The sequence below is a fragment of the Corvus hawaiiensis genome, chromosome 13 (genome assembly GCF_020740725.1).
Source record: "Corvus hawaiiensis isolate bCorHaw1 chromosome 13, bCorHaw1.pri.cur, whole genome shotgun sequence".
Lineage (NCBI taxonomy): Eukaryota > Metazoa > Chordata > Aves > Passeriformes > Corvidae > Corvus > Corvus hawaiiensis.
In genome coordinates this window covers 20,250,247-20,267,260 of record NC_063225.1, presented here as the reverse complement: position 1 = coordinate 20,267,260, position 17,014 = coordinate 20,250,247, and the positions used below count along the sequence as shown (strand labels likewise).

The 17,014-nt window shown below is 52.8% G+C and overlaps 2 protein-coding genes across 6 annotated transcripts in view; both read left to right on the top strand.

The window, feature by feature from the left end:
- The first annotated feature begins 2,712 nt into the window (after nt 1-2,712).
- On the top strand, nt 2,713-9,981 carry SCAMP5 (secretory carrier membrane protein 5). 2 transcript variants are annotated; one of them, XM_048317950.1, is made up of 7 exons: nt 2,713-2,820; nt 4,385-4,461; nt 4,732-4,860; nt 6,532-6,688; nt 7,341-7,442; nt 7,603-7,720; nt 7,830-9,981. In XM_048317950.1, exons 2-7 carry the CDS (start codon nt 4,455-4,457, stop codon nt 8,022-8,024), a joined length of 708 nt encoding a protein of 235 aa, XP_048173907.1. In that variant the 5' UTR covers nt 2,713-2,820; nt 4,385-4,454; the 3' UTR covers nt 8,025-9,981. The 2 variants fall into 2 exon arrangements, with proteins under 2 accessions (XP_048173907.1, XP_048173908.1); XM_048317951.1 differs by lacking the exon at nt 2,713-2,820 and adding an exon at nt 2,997-3,065.
- Nucleotides 9,982-11,238: 1,257 nt separating this feature from the next.
- Nucleotides 11,239-17,014, top strand: part of PPCDC (phosphopantothenoylcysteine decarboxylase) — a 29,591-nt gene continuing 23,815 nt past the window's right edge. For all 4 annotated transcript variants that reach the window (XR_007206543.1, XM_048317479.1, XM_048317477.1 and 1 more), the window contains exons 1-2: nt 11,239-11,477; nt 13,337-13,501. Coding sequence is in view for 3 of the 4 variants with exons in the window: in XM_048317479.1 (XP_048173436.1) it covers nt 13,349-13,501 (153 nt within the window). In the remaining variant the exon portion in view is untranslated. The remainder of the gene's footprint in view (nt 11,478-13,336; nt 13,502-17,014) is intronic.

Sequence of the window (17,014 nt, the reverse complement as noted above, 5' to 3'; positions counted from 1 at the left end):
TCCCCTGCCCCAGTCCTAACCAGGGTCCTGGAGCTGCTGCTTCCCAGGAGCAGCCCCCTGATGATGCACCCCAGGGTGCAGGGGCTATCAAAATGCCAGAGGAACCCTTGGAGCTCCCTGCTGGCTGAGTCCTTATCCCTACGGTAAGCAGAAAATTACAGAGCTCAAGATAATCTTCATTTTGAATAGCCCAACAGTAAAAGAAAAGGGAAAAATCCCTTTCATAAGACAAATCCCTTTGCAGAGCTCCAGCATGATGAGCAGAGAGATATTGTAAGGACCCTGAGGGCATTAATAAACCTGAATGTTCCTCACCAACCCCACCTGGGACCCCCACCCACACCCTGCCTGTGGCCCAGGAGCTCTTTTTAAGCTCAACCCAGGGATCTTGGTCCTAATCTGAGCTGTGTCAGGACTGCTCTCTGGGTCAGCTGCAGCTGGTCTGGACTCCAACCTACAGACTGACCCTAAACTGGACCTGTGGATTGATTTCCTTGTTTTTGAGCCTGTTTGCTTGCTGGGAATTTGCTGCTTGATCCAGCCTTTTCTTTGGACCTGCCCATCCTCCTCAGCCTGCCCTGCTTATGGAGTGTGGGATGGGCAGGGAGGCTCTTCCCTCTGCTATCCCTTGGCTCTCCAGGCAATCCCTGTGAAGGAGGGGAGCACACATCCATTTGATTCCTGAATATCCCCGACTGGGAAACCTGCAGGCAGACAGGAATGTGGTAGTGCGGAGGGCAAGGATTAGCTCTGTAGGTGACCAGTCCTGAAGCCTCAGTGGGATGGGAAGGTGCTGGGGGACCTGAGGCAGCAGAGATGCAGGTGAGGAGGAAATTTAGGTGAGAGAATGCTCAAAAGATAGGAAATAAGGGACAAGAAATCAGCCCCAAATCTCCAGGGTGCTCAGTGCCCACAGGCAGAGCTCGAGCAGCTCTCCAAGGCTCCGAGCAGCCCCAGTGCTTGGCAGGAGAGGGAATCCATTACCCCATCCCCTCCTCCCTTTCCTTCCCTGCTGCTGGGCAGGGCATGGAGCTGGATGTGCAGGGGTCTCTGCTCTCTATGGGAACAGCTCAGGGTCCAAGACCCAGAAAGGATCAGGGTGGACAGCTGGGCCCCCTGCTATGGGGTCATCTGTGGCACGCTGGTTTTCCTGCTTCCCTTTATTTTACCATCTATGAAGCAGGCATTTTCCCTGTTCCTGCCAGGTTTCCTTCCTTGCATCCCCACAGCAATGTTGTGCTCCTGCCGAGGGGGTTTGGCCACCAGGACTCACTGGTGTAAAGAGATTTGGCTGCTTCCTTGCCCAGCTGTTCATATCTTCCCATGGTGGGATGTTGTCCTTGCTGCCCCTCCATGACCCTCGAGGTTGGACTCTGGGAAGGGAGGAAGATTTGGTTGTCAAATAAAGTAATTTTCATAACACTCCACTGATATTCTCACAAGCACTATGGCAGGAGGTCCAAGTGGTGTGCACAGAACTCTATTGTGTGATGACTTTGAGGACAAAGGACACAACCTATGGGGTCCTCAGGCTGACTTGGGATTTATATCCCCTCTAGGAGCTTTTGATCCCTGTCCCATCTGTGAATCAATCTAGTCCCTTCCTGTGCCCTCTGCATCCTAACCTTGGCATCGCTGGCAAAAGCAATCGATATATCCTCTGCCCTTAATGCAAGCCATTAATTAATTACTGCTACCAGAATGGTACATGGAGTACCCCAAACTTGGCCCTGCTGGTGGGACCTGCTGGCTTCTCATTGCCTCCTGGATACAGGGAGCCTGTGTGCCCTCCCAGGGGCTGTCCCCCAGAGCTCCTGCCCTACAGAGGGCGGTCTTCTATACACATAGTGCTTGCCATGCCCTGGGTAGGGGTTGCTGCACCGCTGCCCCGCAGAATCCCATCCCTCTAAAACCCCCCAAGCCCCATAGAGCACTCCCAGCCCCATGGAGCCCCCAGCCCCATGGAGCCCCCAGACCCATAGAGCCCCCAAGCCCCATAGAGCACTCCCAGCCCCATAGAGCACTCCCAGCCCCATGGAGCCCCCAGACCCATAGAGCACTCCCAGCCCCATAGAGCACTCCCAGACCCATAGAGCACTCCCAGCCCCATAGAGCCCCCAGCCCCATGGAGCCCCCAGCCCCATAGAGCACTCCCAGCCCCATGGAGCCCCCAGCCCCATAGAGCCTCCAGCCCCATAGAGCACTCCCAGCCCCATGGAGCCCCCAGCCCCATAGAGCCCTCCCAGCCCCATAGAGCACTCCCAGCCCCATAGAGCACTCCCAGCCCCATGGAGCCCCCAGCCCCATAGAGCCCCCAGCCCCATAGAGCACTCCCAGCCCCATAGAGCACTCCCAGCCCCATGGAGCCCCCAGCCCCATAGAGCACTCCCAGCCCCATAGAGCCTCCAGCCCCACGGAGCCCCCAGCCCCACAGAGCACTCCCAGCCCCACAGAGCACTCCCAGCCCCACGGAGCCCCCAGCCCCATAGAGCCCTCCCAGCCCCATAGAGCCCCCAGCCCCATGGAGCCCCCAGCCCCATAGAGCCCTCCCAGCCCCATAGAGCCCCCAGCCCCATGGAGCCCCCAATGTAGGCCCCGCCCCTTCCACTCGGCCCCGCCCCTCCGTCCGGGGGCATCAGGACCCTGGACAGCGGCGGGCGCTCTCGCGAGATCCCGGCGCTGCCCATGGCCCGGGCGGCGGCGGCGCCGCAGTCTCGCGAGAGCGCGGTCGCTGCGGCAGGAGCAGTACCGGGCGGGCGGGCGGCCGCCGCCACCCGCCGGGGACCGGACGGGACGGGACGGGACGGGTCACATCACGTGGTGAGTGCCGGGGCTGTGAAGAAGGGAAATGCCTCGGGGTGAGGGCGCTGGACGCTGCCCCCGAGGGGGCTGACCGCCCTTTGCACCCACCTCCCGCTCCGCGCCCCAGTTGCGGGGGGGGATGCGCGGCGTGGGGGCAGCCGCGGTGACCCTGCACACGCGTGGGTGCACCGGGGACCGAGCGGGGGTTGGGCCGCCCTTCTCCCCGATCCAGGCCGCTGCTGGGAGGCTGCGCCGGTTTTGAGGTGAGGATGCGTGGGGCACGCAGCCCTTCACGCGTGGAAACGCACGGGCAGCGATCCACGGCGAGGCCGAGCCCTGCCTGCCCTCCCCAAACCCACCCCACGCACCAGAGGGGTTTCTTCTCGGTGCCATCACCCATGTGATGAGCCCCCCCCCCCTTTCCCATCCACTCTACCATATTCCAACCCCTCCACCATATCCCTAATTTTGCAAAAAACCCACCCGATTTATCCACATCGCGGTGTTTTCGCCCCAGATGGCGCAGGTGTCGGGTCGGGGGGCGCCTGGCCGTGTGACCCCGCTGCCGGCACACGGGCTAGGGGCGGCCGGGGGAACGTCACCGCGCCCGAGGGGCTCGTCTTTGTAGCACCGGCGGGATGGAAGCGTTCGGGGGCTGCCGGCGGGTGCCTGGCCTGTGTCTTTGGCGCTGAATGGTGGGAAAAGACCCCTAGAAAGAGCCTCCCAAATCCTCCCGGGAGCCCCAGGCACCAACTGCCGGGACCCTGTGTGCTGGGAAATGGGTTGGCTGCTGCCAGCTCTGCCTGGATGACTGGGAGAGGGCAAAACCTGCAGGCAGGTGGGGATACGCCATCTTCACGCTTCTATTTAAAACCTCAGGTCTTAATTTTTGCTTTAATTTGCCTTAATTTTCACTTCTGGCACAGAGCTGAGCATGGAATCGTCTGGGATGGTCCTGGGATGCTGAGTTCCCCCCTTTCCCACCTGCATGCTCTGGAATGAGGTGCCAAATGACATGAGTAATTGTTAAGCCAGGCACTCAAGTGACTCATTAGTGACAATCGCCACTGATTTATTTTTTTTTCCAGCTGATTTCTCTGCTCTGATTTCCCTGCTCCCTTTTTGGCCTTGTTTTTGGCTTGGGCTTGCAGAGATGGCAGCTACGAGGCAGCCAGGTAGTCAGTCCCCTGTGCTAGAATTCAGCAATAATAATAAAAATGTTTAAAGAGTTCTTCTGGGGCCAAGTAATGAAATCGAGGGTTTCAAACTGCCCACAGCCACCTCCTTTCCCTGCTGTCCTACCTGGCCCTGTCCTGGATGTAGGTCAGTTGGGAGTGGGAGGCCCCACATCACTGGATCCTCTCGTAATCTTCCTCCTTAACTGGTACATAAGCCTGAGCCAGAGGAGCCAGGATTTATCGCGCTGCCAGCCAGGTGCCAGCCTGGATGTGTGACAGTCCAGAGTGTCACAGAAGTGAAGCAAACTGCTGTCCTTGAGTTGTTTTGGAACAAGGGGGGAAGGTGAAGGCTTTTGCAGAGGTCCCTGACCACTTCAATCACATTTTCTCTCTTTCTCCTCCAGCTTTGCTAAAGCTCCCACGTTTTTCCCAAGTATTTTTCCTGAGGAGCAGAGAGGCTGAGCGTGTGCTGGCATGGCAGGTACGGGGGGGCTCTGAAGACCATCATGGGCTTTACTGGCCATAATGTCACCTTGTTAGTTGCCAGTGGGGTGGTGAGTGTCCTTGGCTGCAGGATCTGTGTGGCCAGTGAGAGCTGGATTTGATCCTTTGGGGTGGGTTGGTGGCGGTTTCCATGGGAAATCCTTAACTTTTGTGTAAACCTTGTCAGTTCTTGGGGCTGTTTAGGAAGCCCCTTGGCTTTTGTTCAGCTCTGGGCAGTGCCTGATGCCAGTGAAACTTTTCCTTGCAGAAAAGGTGAACAACTTCCCTCCCCTGCCCAAGTTCATCCCCCTGAAGCCATGTTTCTACCAGGACTTCGATGCGGAGATTCCGCCGCAGCACCGGACCATGGCCAAGCGGCTTTACTACCTCTGGATGCGTGAGTAGCTGGGTGGGAATGGCTCCAGTGGGATTTGTTTGCCTCTCCAAAGCTGCTGCTCCGCTGGGAGCCACCAGCTGAAAGGGCAGGGCAAGGTCAGGGGAAGCCCTTCTCCCCCTCCAGGCCTTGGTGTCTCCTGTTAAAACTCAGGAATGAGAGGTGGGCTGCAGCATCCCATGGATCCCAGCCCTTCCAGCCTCCAGGATGGAGCTGTGGAGCTGGCTCAGTGTCCCAGGGCCATTGGTGGTGATGTTGATGTCCTGCTGTAAGGAGGAGACGGCTCAGACTGGAGGGCTGGTGTGCCTGCTCCCCAAAACGTGGAGCTTGAGGCTTCCCGGAGCTTGCCTGTTCCTCTTGCATGCCTCTGTGTGCCGTGCTGTGCTAACAGAGCTGTCACCAGCTTCCAGCTCTTCAAACTGTCCTGGATCTCTCTTCTTCACCAACCCTGGGCAGGGAATAGAGCCAGAGGTCACACTCCAACATAAGTGGAAACATGCACAGCTCAGCTGTGCACCAGCATTTAATTTCTTTTTAGAAGAACTTAGTTCCTTATCAGGCATTTATTTCCCCTGAACTTTGGAAGCATCAGTGCCCAGGGAGAGTCTTGTGCTTTGGAGGCAGGTTAGGAGGAGCTGAGCTAACACCAGAGAGGTTGTGTGTTCCTGCTTTTGGCATGGCCTCAGGCTGGCATCCCTGGGGCTGTGTCCCGTCAGGAAGGTGACCCTGGGGTAGCTTCATCATGTCAGGAGGGTTAGCGTGTTTAAGGAGTGGCAGGAAAAAAGCTGTGCTTCCCCAGGGAAGCTCTCTTGGGGGTGTTCAATTCCTTCCCCATCCCAACCAGGCTGTTCTTCCTCTTAATGTAACAGAGCTTGGTCCTTGCTCCACAGCCAGTTGCTGTCCCTTGGTTTCTGCCTCCGGAGCTCCTCTCTGGTCATTTTCTCCCCAACAGCCCCTCAGACACCCAGCACAGAGTGGCTGGAAGGTCCCTCCGTGTCCTTTAGGGCAGCCCGGGCAGCTGAGCTCCTTCCCTTGCCAGCTGCAGCTCTCAGGCAGGCGGCGGTGGGAGGGCTTTCGTTCTCGTCGAAATAATGAATCATTCTCCGAACTCGGAGGCGTCAGAATGCAGCTGAGCCTTCTCTGCTTTGTCCTGTGTCTGCTGAGCTGGGATTCATAGTCGGAGCCCTTGTGTGGCCTGATCCCAAGCAGGGGTGGGCGAGGGTAATGTGTCACCCCCTGAACTGGCGAGGCGAGGTCAGGAGTTCAGGATTTTGGCTCTCAGTGGTGCTCGGGGAGCTCCTGCACAAGCTCCTTCAGCAAAGATGTATCTGGAGCAAGCAAAAAACTTCACCACGGTTCCTCCAGTTTCCTCCTGTTAGTGGAAACGTGTCCCGGCTCAACAGGAGCCGGAGGATGTGACTCCTGCCAGTCTTCAGAGCCCTGGACCTGTTTAGGGAATTACAACTCTGAGTGATACATTGATATTCCTCCTGTTACTCAGCTGAGGCCTGGCCCCCTTTGGCCCAGCCAGCCTGGGAATGTGCTCCCAGCTTAATTTAAGGGAAGTCCAGCTAGGGCAAGACCCTGAGGCCGCCACCCTGGGGTCGGGGTCCTTGGTGTGTCAGTGCCACCCTTGCGTCCGCGCTACTCTGCTCTGTGTGTGTGTGTTTGCAGTGAACAGCATCACCTTGGCGGTGAATCTCGTGGGCTGCCTCGCGTGGCTCATTGGAGGCGGCGGAGCTGTAAATTTTGGACTGGCAATTCTCTGGCTCATTCTCTTTACGCCCTGCTCCTATGTCTGCTGGTTTAGACCTATTTACAAAGCTTTCAAGTAAGTGGTCGCACCTGAGCCTGGCTTCTTTTTGCCTTGTTTTCCTTCGTAAACGGTCAGTGTTTAGCTTGGGGCATTGCCTGACTAACTGGGGGAATTCCTTTCTGTGCAGCCCTTTAGCTTGACTTTGTAACCTTCAAAACCAGAGTGTTTGGGATTTCCTGGGGGCCAAACCCTCAATCAGGCGATGTAAGGACACTCTCCGTGTGCCTCTGTGCAGCGGTGGGGGACAGTGGTGAGGATGCAGTTGAGATGCCACTTTCCCTCTCATCCCTGAAGCATCTTTTATATTTTCCCACGAGTCCTTGAGGTGTTGGTATGGCTTACCCATGGTGCTGAGGTCAGTCCCCAAATCTAGAGAACTGAGGGTGTATTTATTCCCCACATGGGGTGGTGTGAGCCGAGAGCTGTGTCCCAACACAGATGTCCTCAAGCCCAGCTGACTGAGCTGTGGGGAGGGTCTGGTGCCCCATGCCTTTCCCAGGTGCCCTTTGACCACTTTCAGCCTCTTGCAGTTTCTCCTTTGCCTTTAATTTTGCTTTTCATCACCCTCCTGCTAAACCACAGCCAGCTCTGATACGTAGGAGCATCTCCCTTCCCCTGGAGTGCAGCGGGGATGGAGGTGCAGGAGTGACTGAGCCTTCTCTTGCAGGACAGACAGCTCCTTCAGCTTCATGGCCTTCTTCTTCACGTTCATGGCCCAGCTGGTGATCAGCATCATCCAGGCAGTGGGGATCCCTGGATGGGGGGTCTGGTAAGGAAAATGCGGCCCTGTTGGGTACAAGGGTGGTCACCGTGGTGTTTTAGCCTCCTTACTGGTTCTCTCCTTGGGGAAGATGGTTTGAGGAGCTGGGAGGGCTGCTGGCACTTTGGGAAAGCTGGTGAACGAACCGGTTGTTTCCATCTCCTTGCAGTGGCTGGATTGCAGCGATTTCCTTCTTTGGGACCAACGTGGGCTCGGCTGTGGTGATGCTGATCCCCACCGTGCTCTTCACGGCCATGGCAGTCTTCTCCTTCATTGCTCTCACCATGGTACGGCAGGAAAAACCGGGGTTCCACATTGCTTTGGGTGGCCCTCGCCACCACCCTGGCAGCTCTGTGCCGGCTGCAGGCGCTCAGCCCCTCTGGATTTTCCCTGCAGGTGCACAAGTTTTACCGGGGCAGCGGCGGGAGCTTCAGCAAAGCGCAGGAGGAGTGGACCACGGGGGCCTGGAAGAACCCCCACGTGCAGCAGGCGGCCCAGAACGCGGCCATGGGGGCGGCGCAGGGCGCGATGATGCAGCACGAGACGCAGTACTCGGCCACCCCCAACTACACCTACTCCAACGAGATGTGAGCAGCAGCGGGACTCTGTTCTCGGGAGGAAGAGCTGGGGGGGAAAAGGGAGGAGGAAGGCTGAGCCGAGTTTCTGCAGCTATCTCAGAAAGTCGGAGTGTACCATAATGGTGGTTCTTTTCCCGTCTTTGTAACGAGACCCTTTGGGATTTTTCCTTTCTTTTTTTTCTTTTTTTTTCTCGTCTTGAGCTCTTCTTTTCTCCTTTCTTTTTCATTCTGAAGAGGCCGTGAGTTGACCTGCAGGGCTCTTGTTGTGCGTGGTAGTCAGTGTCCGTTCACGTGTCTTCTTTTTCCCTGTGGAATAGTGTACGGTGGTGGTTTTTTAATTACTATGGTGATAGGTGTATGTTAGAACCTCATCAGCCAAAAGCCCCCCCACACCCCCAAAAAGGGAAAAACAGCAACCAGCACCCATCTTCCTTCTTGGAATAAGCCCTGAACCACGGGTTTTTGACGTGTGTGAGTTTTCTCTTTCAGCTGGTAGTGTCCAGCCACTTGCCACTGTCTCAGCAAGGGCAAGCAATCCTGGGAATTCTCCTTTTTTCTTTTGGTTTTTAACTAGCAGGTGGCTGGCTGATTTAGCATTAAAAAAAAAAAAGAAAAAAAAAGGAAAAAAAAAAAAAAGAAACCCTCAATCCTGCTGTTGATATGCTGGAAGCCAAGAGATTCCTAATCTACACCCTGGCTCAGGATCTACAACTTCTCTCAGTGTGTGGTGTTGTAAGTGAGTAGTTTACACTTTGACGTGGAGGACCAGTGTGTGTGTGCGTGTGTGTGTGTTGGGGAGCAAGGACAGGTTTTCCCTGTGGGATACAACCATCCCATTCCAGATTCTGCATCCTGAGTCTGTTTTTTTTAAAGGCTTCTGTTTTGAAAAGCAGCTGTAAAAGCGGCAGAGCGTTCCTCAGAGGACCTACTCTTGGGCAAGGCTGCGGGTCAAATCTTGCCACCCCCTATCCCAGCACATCCAAGCAGTCTCCCTGATCATGGAAATAGCCAGGCCAAGGTTTGTCCCTGTTAGCTTTGGAGGTTTGTGCTAATTTAAGGCTCTTAAGGAAACCTCCAGGCTGGAGGGAAGGACTCCTGCTCACCTGCGCTCCTAAAAAGCATGGTGAGATGTGGCCGTGTGTTTTCCTGGTGTAGAAATCCCTGTCAGGCCCGAATCCCTGCCCAATTCGGGGATGTTGGACATTAAATAATGATCCTGCACCCTAGCAGGAGGCAGCTGAGCTCAGACTAACACCACTGGGGGAAGGTGACTGGCACACCCTGGAAAAGATGATGAGTGGGAGCATAAATGGGATGGATGCTGCAGGGCAGGAGTAGGGAAAGCTACTTCTCCGAGATGCTTTTCAACTCTAAATGCACTTTAAATAAGCCAAATTTTTCTCCAAGTCCTCGAAAAGCAGCCCAAACAGAATCCAGTCCAGCCCCTTGGCTCCAGTACCTCCTGCCTGGCACAGGGAAGGAGCTCAGTGTGCCACCAGCCAGGACTGTGCAAGTCTCAGCCCTTATCTGTCCCTTCCAGCCCTCCAGTGATGCTTGGATGTGACCCCTACCCCTGAGAATCACCCCAAAAAGGACCTTCTCCAGCAAAGCACACCTAGTTTCCTTTTTAAGGGTATCACTCCAGTCATTCTGCAATAGGCAGTTGTCTCTTGACCAGACTAAAATGCAGCTACTGATAAAATGCCTGTCTGTGTGTGTGTGTATATATTTATGTATAAAATGTCAGGAGAAAAGTAATCCTTTGCTAAGCCTATTATGTACTTAATCAGGTTTAAATATTGTGCAATCCATTTCTAGCTCGCCTAAAACTTACTCTGCCAAACCATGTGCTCTGTCATCCGTGTCTGAGAAATGATGGTTTAAGTGACTTCACCTTTGGCATTGACAATAAGATGCATCAATAATAACTGTAACGAGCTGTAACTAACAGACTTTGCTTCAGCACCTAACCCTCCTCTCCAATGTGTCTCCTGAGTGTGTAAGCGCTGAAATGCTGCCCCTGTGGCTCCAGCCAGGTGGGAAACTCGACCCCCTGTTCTCACCTTGGTTATTTGTAAGCTGTCCCTGCTCCAGGTGGGGCTGATGTGGTTGTGATCAAAGCGTGGTGCTCCTGAAGCCCACGGGGTGGGAAAGGTGGGGTGTTCCTGCTGCTGGGCAAGAGGTATCTAGGGATAGAACACACCTGGGGTTTTCCTGAGGTCTCCCTGTCACTTTCCACGTCCTGCAGCCGGCAAAGCAGAGCTCTCAGCCTTCCTTGCTGCTTGTTCGTAGCCAGTATCAGAGGGATGTCCAAATAACTGCTGCATTTGAGCTGTATCGGCAGAGGGCTGGGGACCACGTGCTGCCCCCGATCTGTCGTGCCCACATAATCACGGAATCCTTTGGGTTGGAAGGGACCTTACAGCTCATCCAGCAGGGACACCTTCTGCTATCCCAGCTTGCTCCAAGCCCTGTCCAACCTGGCCTTGGACACTGCCAGGGATCCAGGGGCAGCCACAGCTGCTCTGGGCACCCTGTGCCAGGGCCTGCCCACCCTCCCAGGGAACAATTCCTTCCCAATATCCCATCTAACCCTGCCCCTCTGGCATGGGAAGCCATTCCTCCTTGTCCTGTCTGTGCCTCAGACAATAAATACTCAGTCCTTTAACCCACTTTCCCCTGCCAGCTCTGTGTGGCTGCCCTGAATCTCATAGGAAAGGTGTCACTCCTGGTCTGTAACAATTTCCTGGGCTCACATATCACCCTGTCACTTGAGGGGCCCTCAGACCCTCTCTTCGACCCTGTGCCCCACACGCCTTCTACGCCGAGTTTTGTTGCCCTTTGTTACGTTCCTAAACCTTGCCATGAGCCAGAATCCCCGTTTAGACTACTTCCTGAGCAGCCTGAAGCCGCGCGCCTGCCCTTGGCGAGATCCCTCGCGTGGGCACGACTGGGGCACAGAGGGGCACAGAGCCCTCCCGGGTGGCAGCGCAGCCGCCATAACCTGGGGCCGGGCCGTGAGGGGCCGCCATGACACCCCTTCCTCCCGCCCGCTGCGCGGGCGCGCGCTCCCCGCACCAATCAGCGCCGCGGGCGCGAGCAGCACTCACCAATCAGCGCCGAGGGCGCGAGCAGCACTCACCAATCAGCGCCGCGGGCGCGAGCAGCTCGCACCAATCAGCGCCGCGGGCGCGAGCAGCTCCCGGCACCCCCCGCGGCTTCCGCTCCGCCCGCCGGCCGCGGCCCCGCTGCCGCTCGGAGCCCGCGGCCCTCACGGCCCTGCCTCGGCCCGTCTTGGAGCGCTGTTTGCTGCGTTCTGGGAGCCCCCGGGGTTTCGCGGTGCTGTTGTGCGGCCTTTTGGAGCCGTTTTCAGCATCACTACCGCATTAAAAGTCGATTCAATTAACCCTTAAGGGCCTGTCAGTTGCTTGTTTTCTAGTGGCTGCTTCCCCACAGCTGTGTTTGGGTAAGAGGAAAGCGCGGCCCAGCACTTATTAATCGTTATATTCCATATATTGTTACATATACAGCTTTTATTATAATCCTTTGCCGTTATTTTATCATTTTTACCACCGTTTTGCTGGTTTTTGCCATTATTTTTTAATTTGCAACATTTAAAAATTTTTACTATTTTACCGTTTTTACCGTTATCTTACGTATTTAACATTATTTTACCGTTTTAATAATTGCTTTATAATTCTACCATTTTTATCCTCCTTTTTGTCAATATTTTATCATTTATAAGCATTTTGAAAGTTTCCTGCTTAAAACTTCACATTTTAACACCCAGGCTTTAATTTGTGGATGCTTTGGCAGAATTAATTGTCGTTTAGGAATCGCTAAGGGGCGTTTTGGAAACATCCTAAGGATGCTTGAAGTAGATAATAATTTTAATTATTTATAAATAATCATTTTCTGCTTTTAATTAGATATAGACAAATATGCGAAGCATGGTGTTAGCATTAAAATCTCTCAGCCAATGTGCTGCTGCGTTTCCTCACCTCTTAATTACCCTTGCTAATCAGCAGAGCTGAAATTGGGCTTTTATCCTGGCAGCGTTATTTTTTAAACACACTGAGAAACCTTTGGGGTTGGAGTTAAACACGTTCCTTCCGAGCACAGCGTGGAAGAAGACCGTGCTGGTGTTGTGAAGGGTTAGAAGGGGTGTCTGTGCTGGGTCAGGGGGACAGAATTCCGGGGAATTGCTGCACACCCATCGAGGATCCCAGTTAACCTGCTGTTGGATCATCCCTGGAGCGACTCGAGGGTTAGATGGGATGTTGAGAAGAAATCCTTCCCTGTGAGGGTGGGCAGGCCCTGGCACAGGGTGCCCAGAGCAGCTGTGGCCGCCCCTGGATCCCTGGCAGTGCCCAAGGCCAGGCTGGACATTGGGGCTTGGAGCAGCCTGGGACAGTGGGAGGTGTCCCTGCCCTTGGTGGGGGGGGGGGCGAACTGGATGGGCTTTAGTTTCCCTTCCAGCCCAAACCAGTCTGTGATCCTGTGAAATTCCTCTCTCTGGGTTTTCCGGCCCCCTCACTCCAACCTCTGAGCTGATCCCCAAAATCAGGGCAACCTGAACATGTCCATCTTCTTTCCACCCAAAGTGATTCCAAGCAACTTAGTTTGAATAACAAGGACATCACTAAAACGGAACAAACTCTACTGAATGCAATGATTTTTCAAGAACTGAATTTACTCTTTGCTAATTAGTCATTAATTGATGATATTTGAGATACTCATGTAAATTCCAATGATTTCCTCACCAAAACATTGATTTCTGATTTTTATCAGTGTGGAAACAGGAGACTTGAATTCGAACTGCTAGGGATTAAATTCTAGTGCTGCTGTAAATATTTAGGAACACAGTAAGGAACATTTTTAGTTATTAAGACATCTCTGTGCATTAATCACCAGAGAGTGCAAAGGGAAATCAACTCAACAGGGGGCTGTTTGTCTTTACAGAACTTGGTGTAAAATTTTATCCCAGATTTGCTTATTTATCTGTCCTAAATTCTGGACCATGCTCAAAATGTGAGAGTCTTAATTTTGAGGGCACAAACTTTACCAGGGCACATTTTGGCCTCTCTGCTCAAGTTTTAGGAGTCTGTTTGCCAGTATCCCAAAAGAAAAATGTAATTAAACATTACGATGACCTTAAAGTTCTGCTGGTGCTCGAAATCTTTGTGGGATGAGTGTTCTGGGTGCTTCTGGGTCCTGCAGAGTCCAGGCTCAGATCCGTGCCCTTGGCAATATGTTGGGGTTGGAGCCCTGCTGTGCTTGGAGGCAGCCTTAGTCCAGTGTCTTTGTTCTCCTGTGCCTGCACAGTTTGATTGGAGCATGGAGCCCATCTCCCTGCCAGAACCGGGGATTCCTGCAGGAAGCAGCTCATCCGTGCCACAGAAAAAATTCCGTGTCCTGGTGGGAGTGACTGGAAGCGTGGCTGCCCTGAAGCTGCCCCTGCTCATCGCAGAGTTGCTGAAAATCCCTGGGGTGAGTGAAGCTGTTGGTGGAGCTTTGTGAAGTTGGAGTTACCCTGGTTTTGAGGAGAGATCATGTGGCTTCTGCTGAAATGACAAGTTCCTCCTTGGGGCCTTTTAGTTTGAAAATTTCTGTGAGGAGGATTCCACCTGTTTTTAAAAATTCTTTTATTTTTCCCCTATCATTTCATACTTGAAAAGGTCTTTGCTTTGGGTGGTTTTTTTTCTGGAGTTCATCCTTGTCAGTCAAGTTAGCAGGTGTGGTGTTGCAGACAGAGGTGATACTTCTGAAACTTGAAATCTCCGAGATGTTGCAGTTGTCCATGGGTGGGATGTGGATTTCCCAAATGTAAACGCAGCTGTGTGATCCAGAAAGGAAAAATGGACCTTGGAGAACCAGAAATAGAAAACACAAGCTGCTATATGTGTCTGTGTAGTATTTTTTTACTATTTGTTGTCTGGAGTAACAGAGGTGCCCAGCAGAGGCCACTGGTGACTGATCAGGGAGGGAAATATGCTCTTTCCTGCTGTAGAATAAAGTTAAACATAGCAAACTTGTAGGTTTTTAGACACGGAGGAAATATTTTGGAGCCGTGAAATAAAAGAGTGACGGGGGCGAGAGGGTGCACTTAAATCTGCAGATTTATTGATTAGATTGCTTCTTGAATATCCTTTGGGATGACTTGGGAGGCTTTACCTTGTGGATGCACTGAGTGGAGGCAGAGGAGGTGCTGATCTGTGTGGTCGGTGTTGATATCCAAGCTGGAAAGGGTACTGGAGGTGAGGCGTGTGTGGCGATGTGAGGCCTCACTTAATTTATGACTGGACCTGATGCAATTAGTGAGGTCAAAGGTCCCAGCCTGAAGTAAGAAGGACAAAGAAAAATGACACCAAGGACTGGGGTGACCAGCCCAGAGCCAGAGATAGGGATCTTCTAAGCCTCTCCCTCTCAGATTAGCTTGGCTGTTGCTCATTTTCCTTTGCTCCTGGAGCTTGGAATGCCCTTCTGTGCAGGTGACAGGCAGAATGCAGATGACCCATGGTAGGAACGTGGGTCAAAACCTTTGCTTCCCTCTGAGTGTTTGTTTCATAATTAAAAGCTGCAGACAGCTGGACTCAAACACACTGTGCAGGCCCAGAGGTCTGTGACATCCAGTGCAGACTGTGTGGCTGCTGGTTTGAGGGCAGAAAAAGCAAAAGTGATGTGGCATTTAAGTAAAACCTTATAAAATGAAGGCCTTGTTGCCTTTGTAAAATCATGGCTCAGGCCTGTTACTTTAGCTAGAGAAGGACTGTGAGAAAAGCCCGTGAGAAGAAAAGCAATTAGTTTTTACCCATGAGAATGTAGTATCAACAGAAGCAAGAAAGTTAAACAGTAGAAGGAGAAAACAGCAACATATCTGCACCTGTTATTTTTCTGAGTGCTTGAATTCTTATGCTATAGGTAGCCAATGGTAGCATGCTGTAGTTAGTAATAGCCAGTGAGTCTATTGTAGTAGTTCAGCAGCCAGTGAATCTGTAACACCAATGATAACATACAAAAAGTGCATAAAAGAGGCTGCTTTGTTTAACAAATGGCTTTTTGGCCCTTGAAGGAGGCACTGTCCGTGTGTGTCGTGACCGCCCCAACAGCGACAAGTGAGGCATCCAGGAGTTTATAACAATTTATTAATCAAAGTTATTTACTCATTTCTGCTGTGATTTCAAGGGCTGCCGAGTCAGTGTAACTTTCCCATGGAGTTTGTTGAGTCCTGCACAAGGCTGTTGAATCAATTTCTTTACTGCTGGAGCAGAACTTTACAAAGGAGGCAGGGCAGGAGCAGAGACAAGGGTTTGATACCAGAGGAGATGTGGTCACAGGCTTGCAACCAGAGTGGTTAGTTTAAATTGATGTTATGCCTGAAATGGTCTGCGGTGAAAGACTTGGCAGAGTGATTTTGCTGCTCATTAACCTTTAACACCTCCTCGAGGGTGCCAGTGGATGTGACTACAGCTCACTGCCTTTTGCTTGACTCCTCTTCACAGATGGGAATTCAGATGGCAGCAGGTTATTGCCCTTGCACCTGGTGTGGGGGGAGACAGCAGTGTCTCATCATCTCACACACCTGATTCCCAGAGTTTTTCAGTGGCTGGGCAGGAACACAATGACAAAAATTGTTTTGGGAGGATATTGGCTGGTAATAGGCTTTGGGGAGACCTTAGAGCCTCTTCCTGTGCCTGAAGGGGCTAAAAGAGAGCTGGAGAGGGACTTTGGACAAGGGCCTGGAGTGACAGGACAGGAGGGAATGGCTTCCCACTGCCAGAGGGCAGGGATAGATGGGATATTGGGCAGGAATTGTTCCCTGGGAAGGTGGTGAGGCCCTGGCACAGGGTGCCCAGAGCAGCTGTGGCTGCCCCTGGATCCCTGGCAGTGTCCAAGGCCAGGCTGGACACTGAGCTTGGAGCACCCTGGGACAGTGGAAGATGTCCCTGCCCATGGCAGGGGGTGGAGCTGGAACACCTTTAATTTCCTTTCCAATCCAAACCAGTCTGTGATCCTATGATAAAGAGAGGCAAGAACAAACTTTTCTGTGGGTAAAATGTTTTGTTCTTGAAGCTCCAGGATGTACTTCAGGTTTAAATCACAGATTGTCACTTCACTGTGCACCTGCCAGGCAGCCTCTGCCTGAGCTTGTAGGTGCCATTTAACAGAGGAGCTGCTCGTGCTCTTGTGCTCAGGCTGGCTGGAAAGATTTTGCTATCAACACTGAGAAAGCCGTTAAAAAATAACCCCGTGCACCTCCTTACCCCGAGCAGAAAGGGCTGTGCCAGGAGAAGCCTCTATCAGAGACCAGCAGTGTTGCCTGAACACAGGAGAGCAGTTTTGTGGTAAAGTTTGTTTTGGAGATTTGGCTTAAGCCACGAAGACCTCTAACTAATCTAAACTGTCTCCAGTGAGGGAGTTTGAGTGTGGCCAGACTGCCTTTGCTGTTTAAGATATCCCCAGGCAAACAGAGGGTGTGCCAGGTAAATAGAAAGAATAAACTATGTAGGCTAAAGTGATCTTGAGAACACTGACCTCTTTCCAACATAGCTGGAGGAACTTGATGGACTTGCTGAGAACGAGGGAACCAGGAGTCCACCCCAGCAGAAAGCCTTCACTAGGGAGAATATTTTACTCATTTCCTAGGGGGTGGTGGGATTTCAGCCACCAGCATTCAGACTCTTTGAACATCCCTCTGGAATGTTCTGGCCTGGAATGGTTGGACGCGGTGCTTGATAGCCAGAGCTCTTCCCTAGTCCTGGGCTTATGCTTGGAAGAAATAAATATTTTTTTAATGGTACCATTTCAGAGAGCAGACATCCTCTTCCTTCAAACTGCACAGTGCCCTTTAAACCCCCCAGATAAATAAATTCTCTCGCAGACTGAGGTTAACACCTCGCCCGAGGCCCGTGGAGCAGCGATAGCGCCTTTGTGGGTGTCGCTGCTTGGCTCGAGCAGCTTCCTGTGGGGTGAGGTTAGCATGGAAATAGTACAGTTAGTTAA

What these genes read in the sequence shown, in the direction of transcription:
- SCAMP5 (XM_048317950.1), top strand. An exon ending in ATCCCTGGATGGGGGGTCTG is followed by an intron (nt 7,443 to 7,602) that starts GTAAGGAAAATG and finishes ATCTCCTTGCAG; the next exon opens with TGGCTGGATTGCAGCGATTT. An exon ending in CCTTCATTGCTCTCACCATG is followed by an intron (nt 7,721 to 7,829) that starts GTACGGCAGGAA and finishes TTTTCCCTGCAG; the next exon opens with GTGCACAAGTTTTACCGGGG.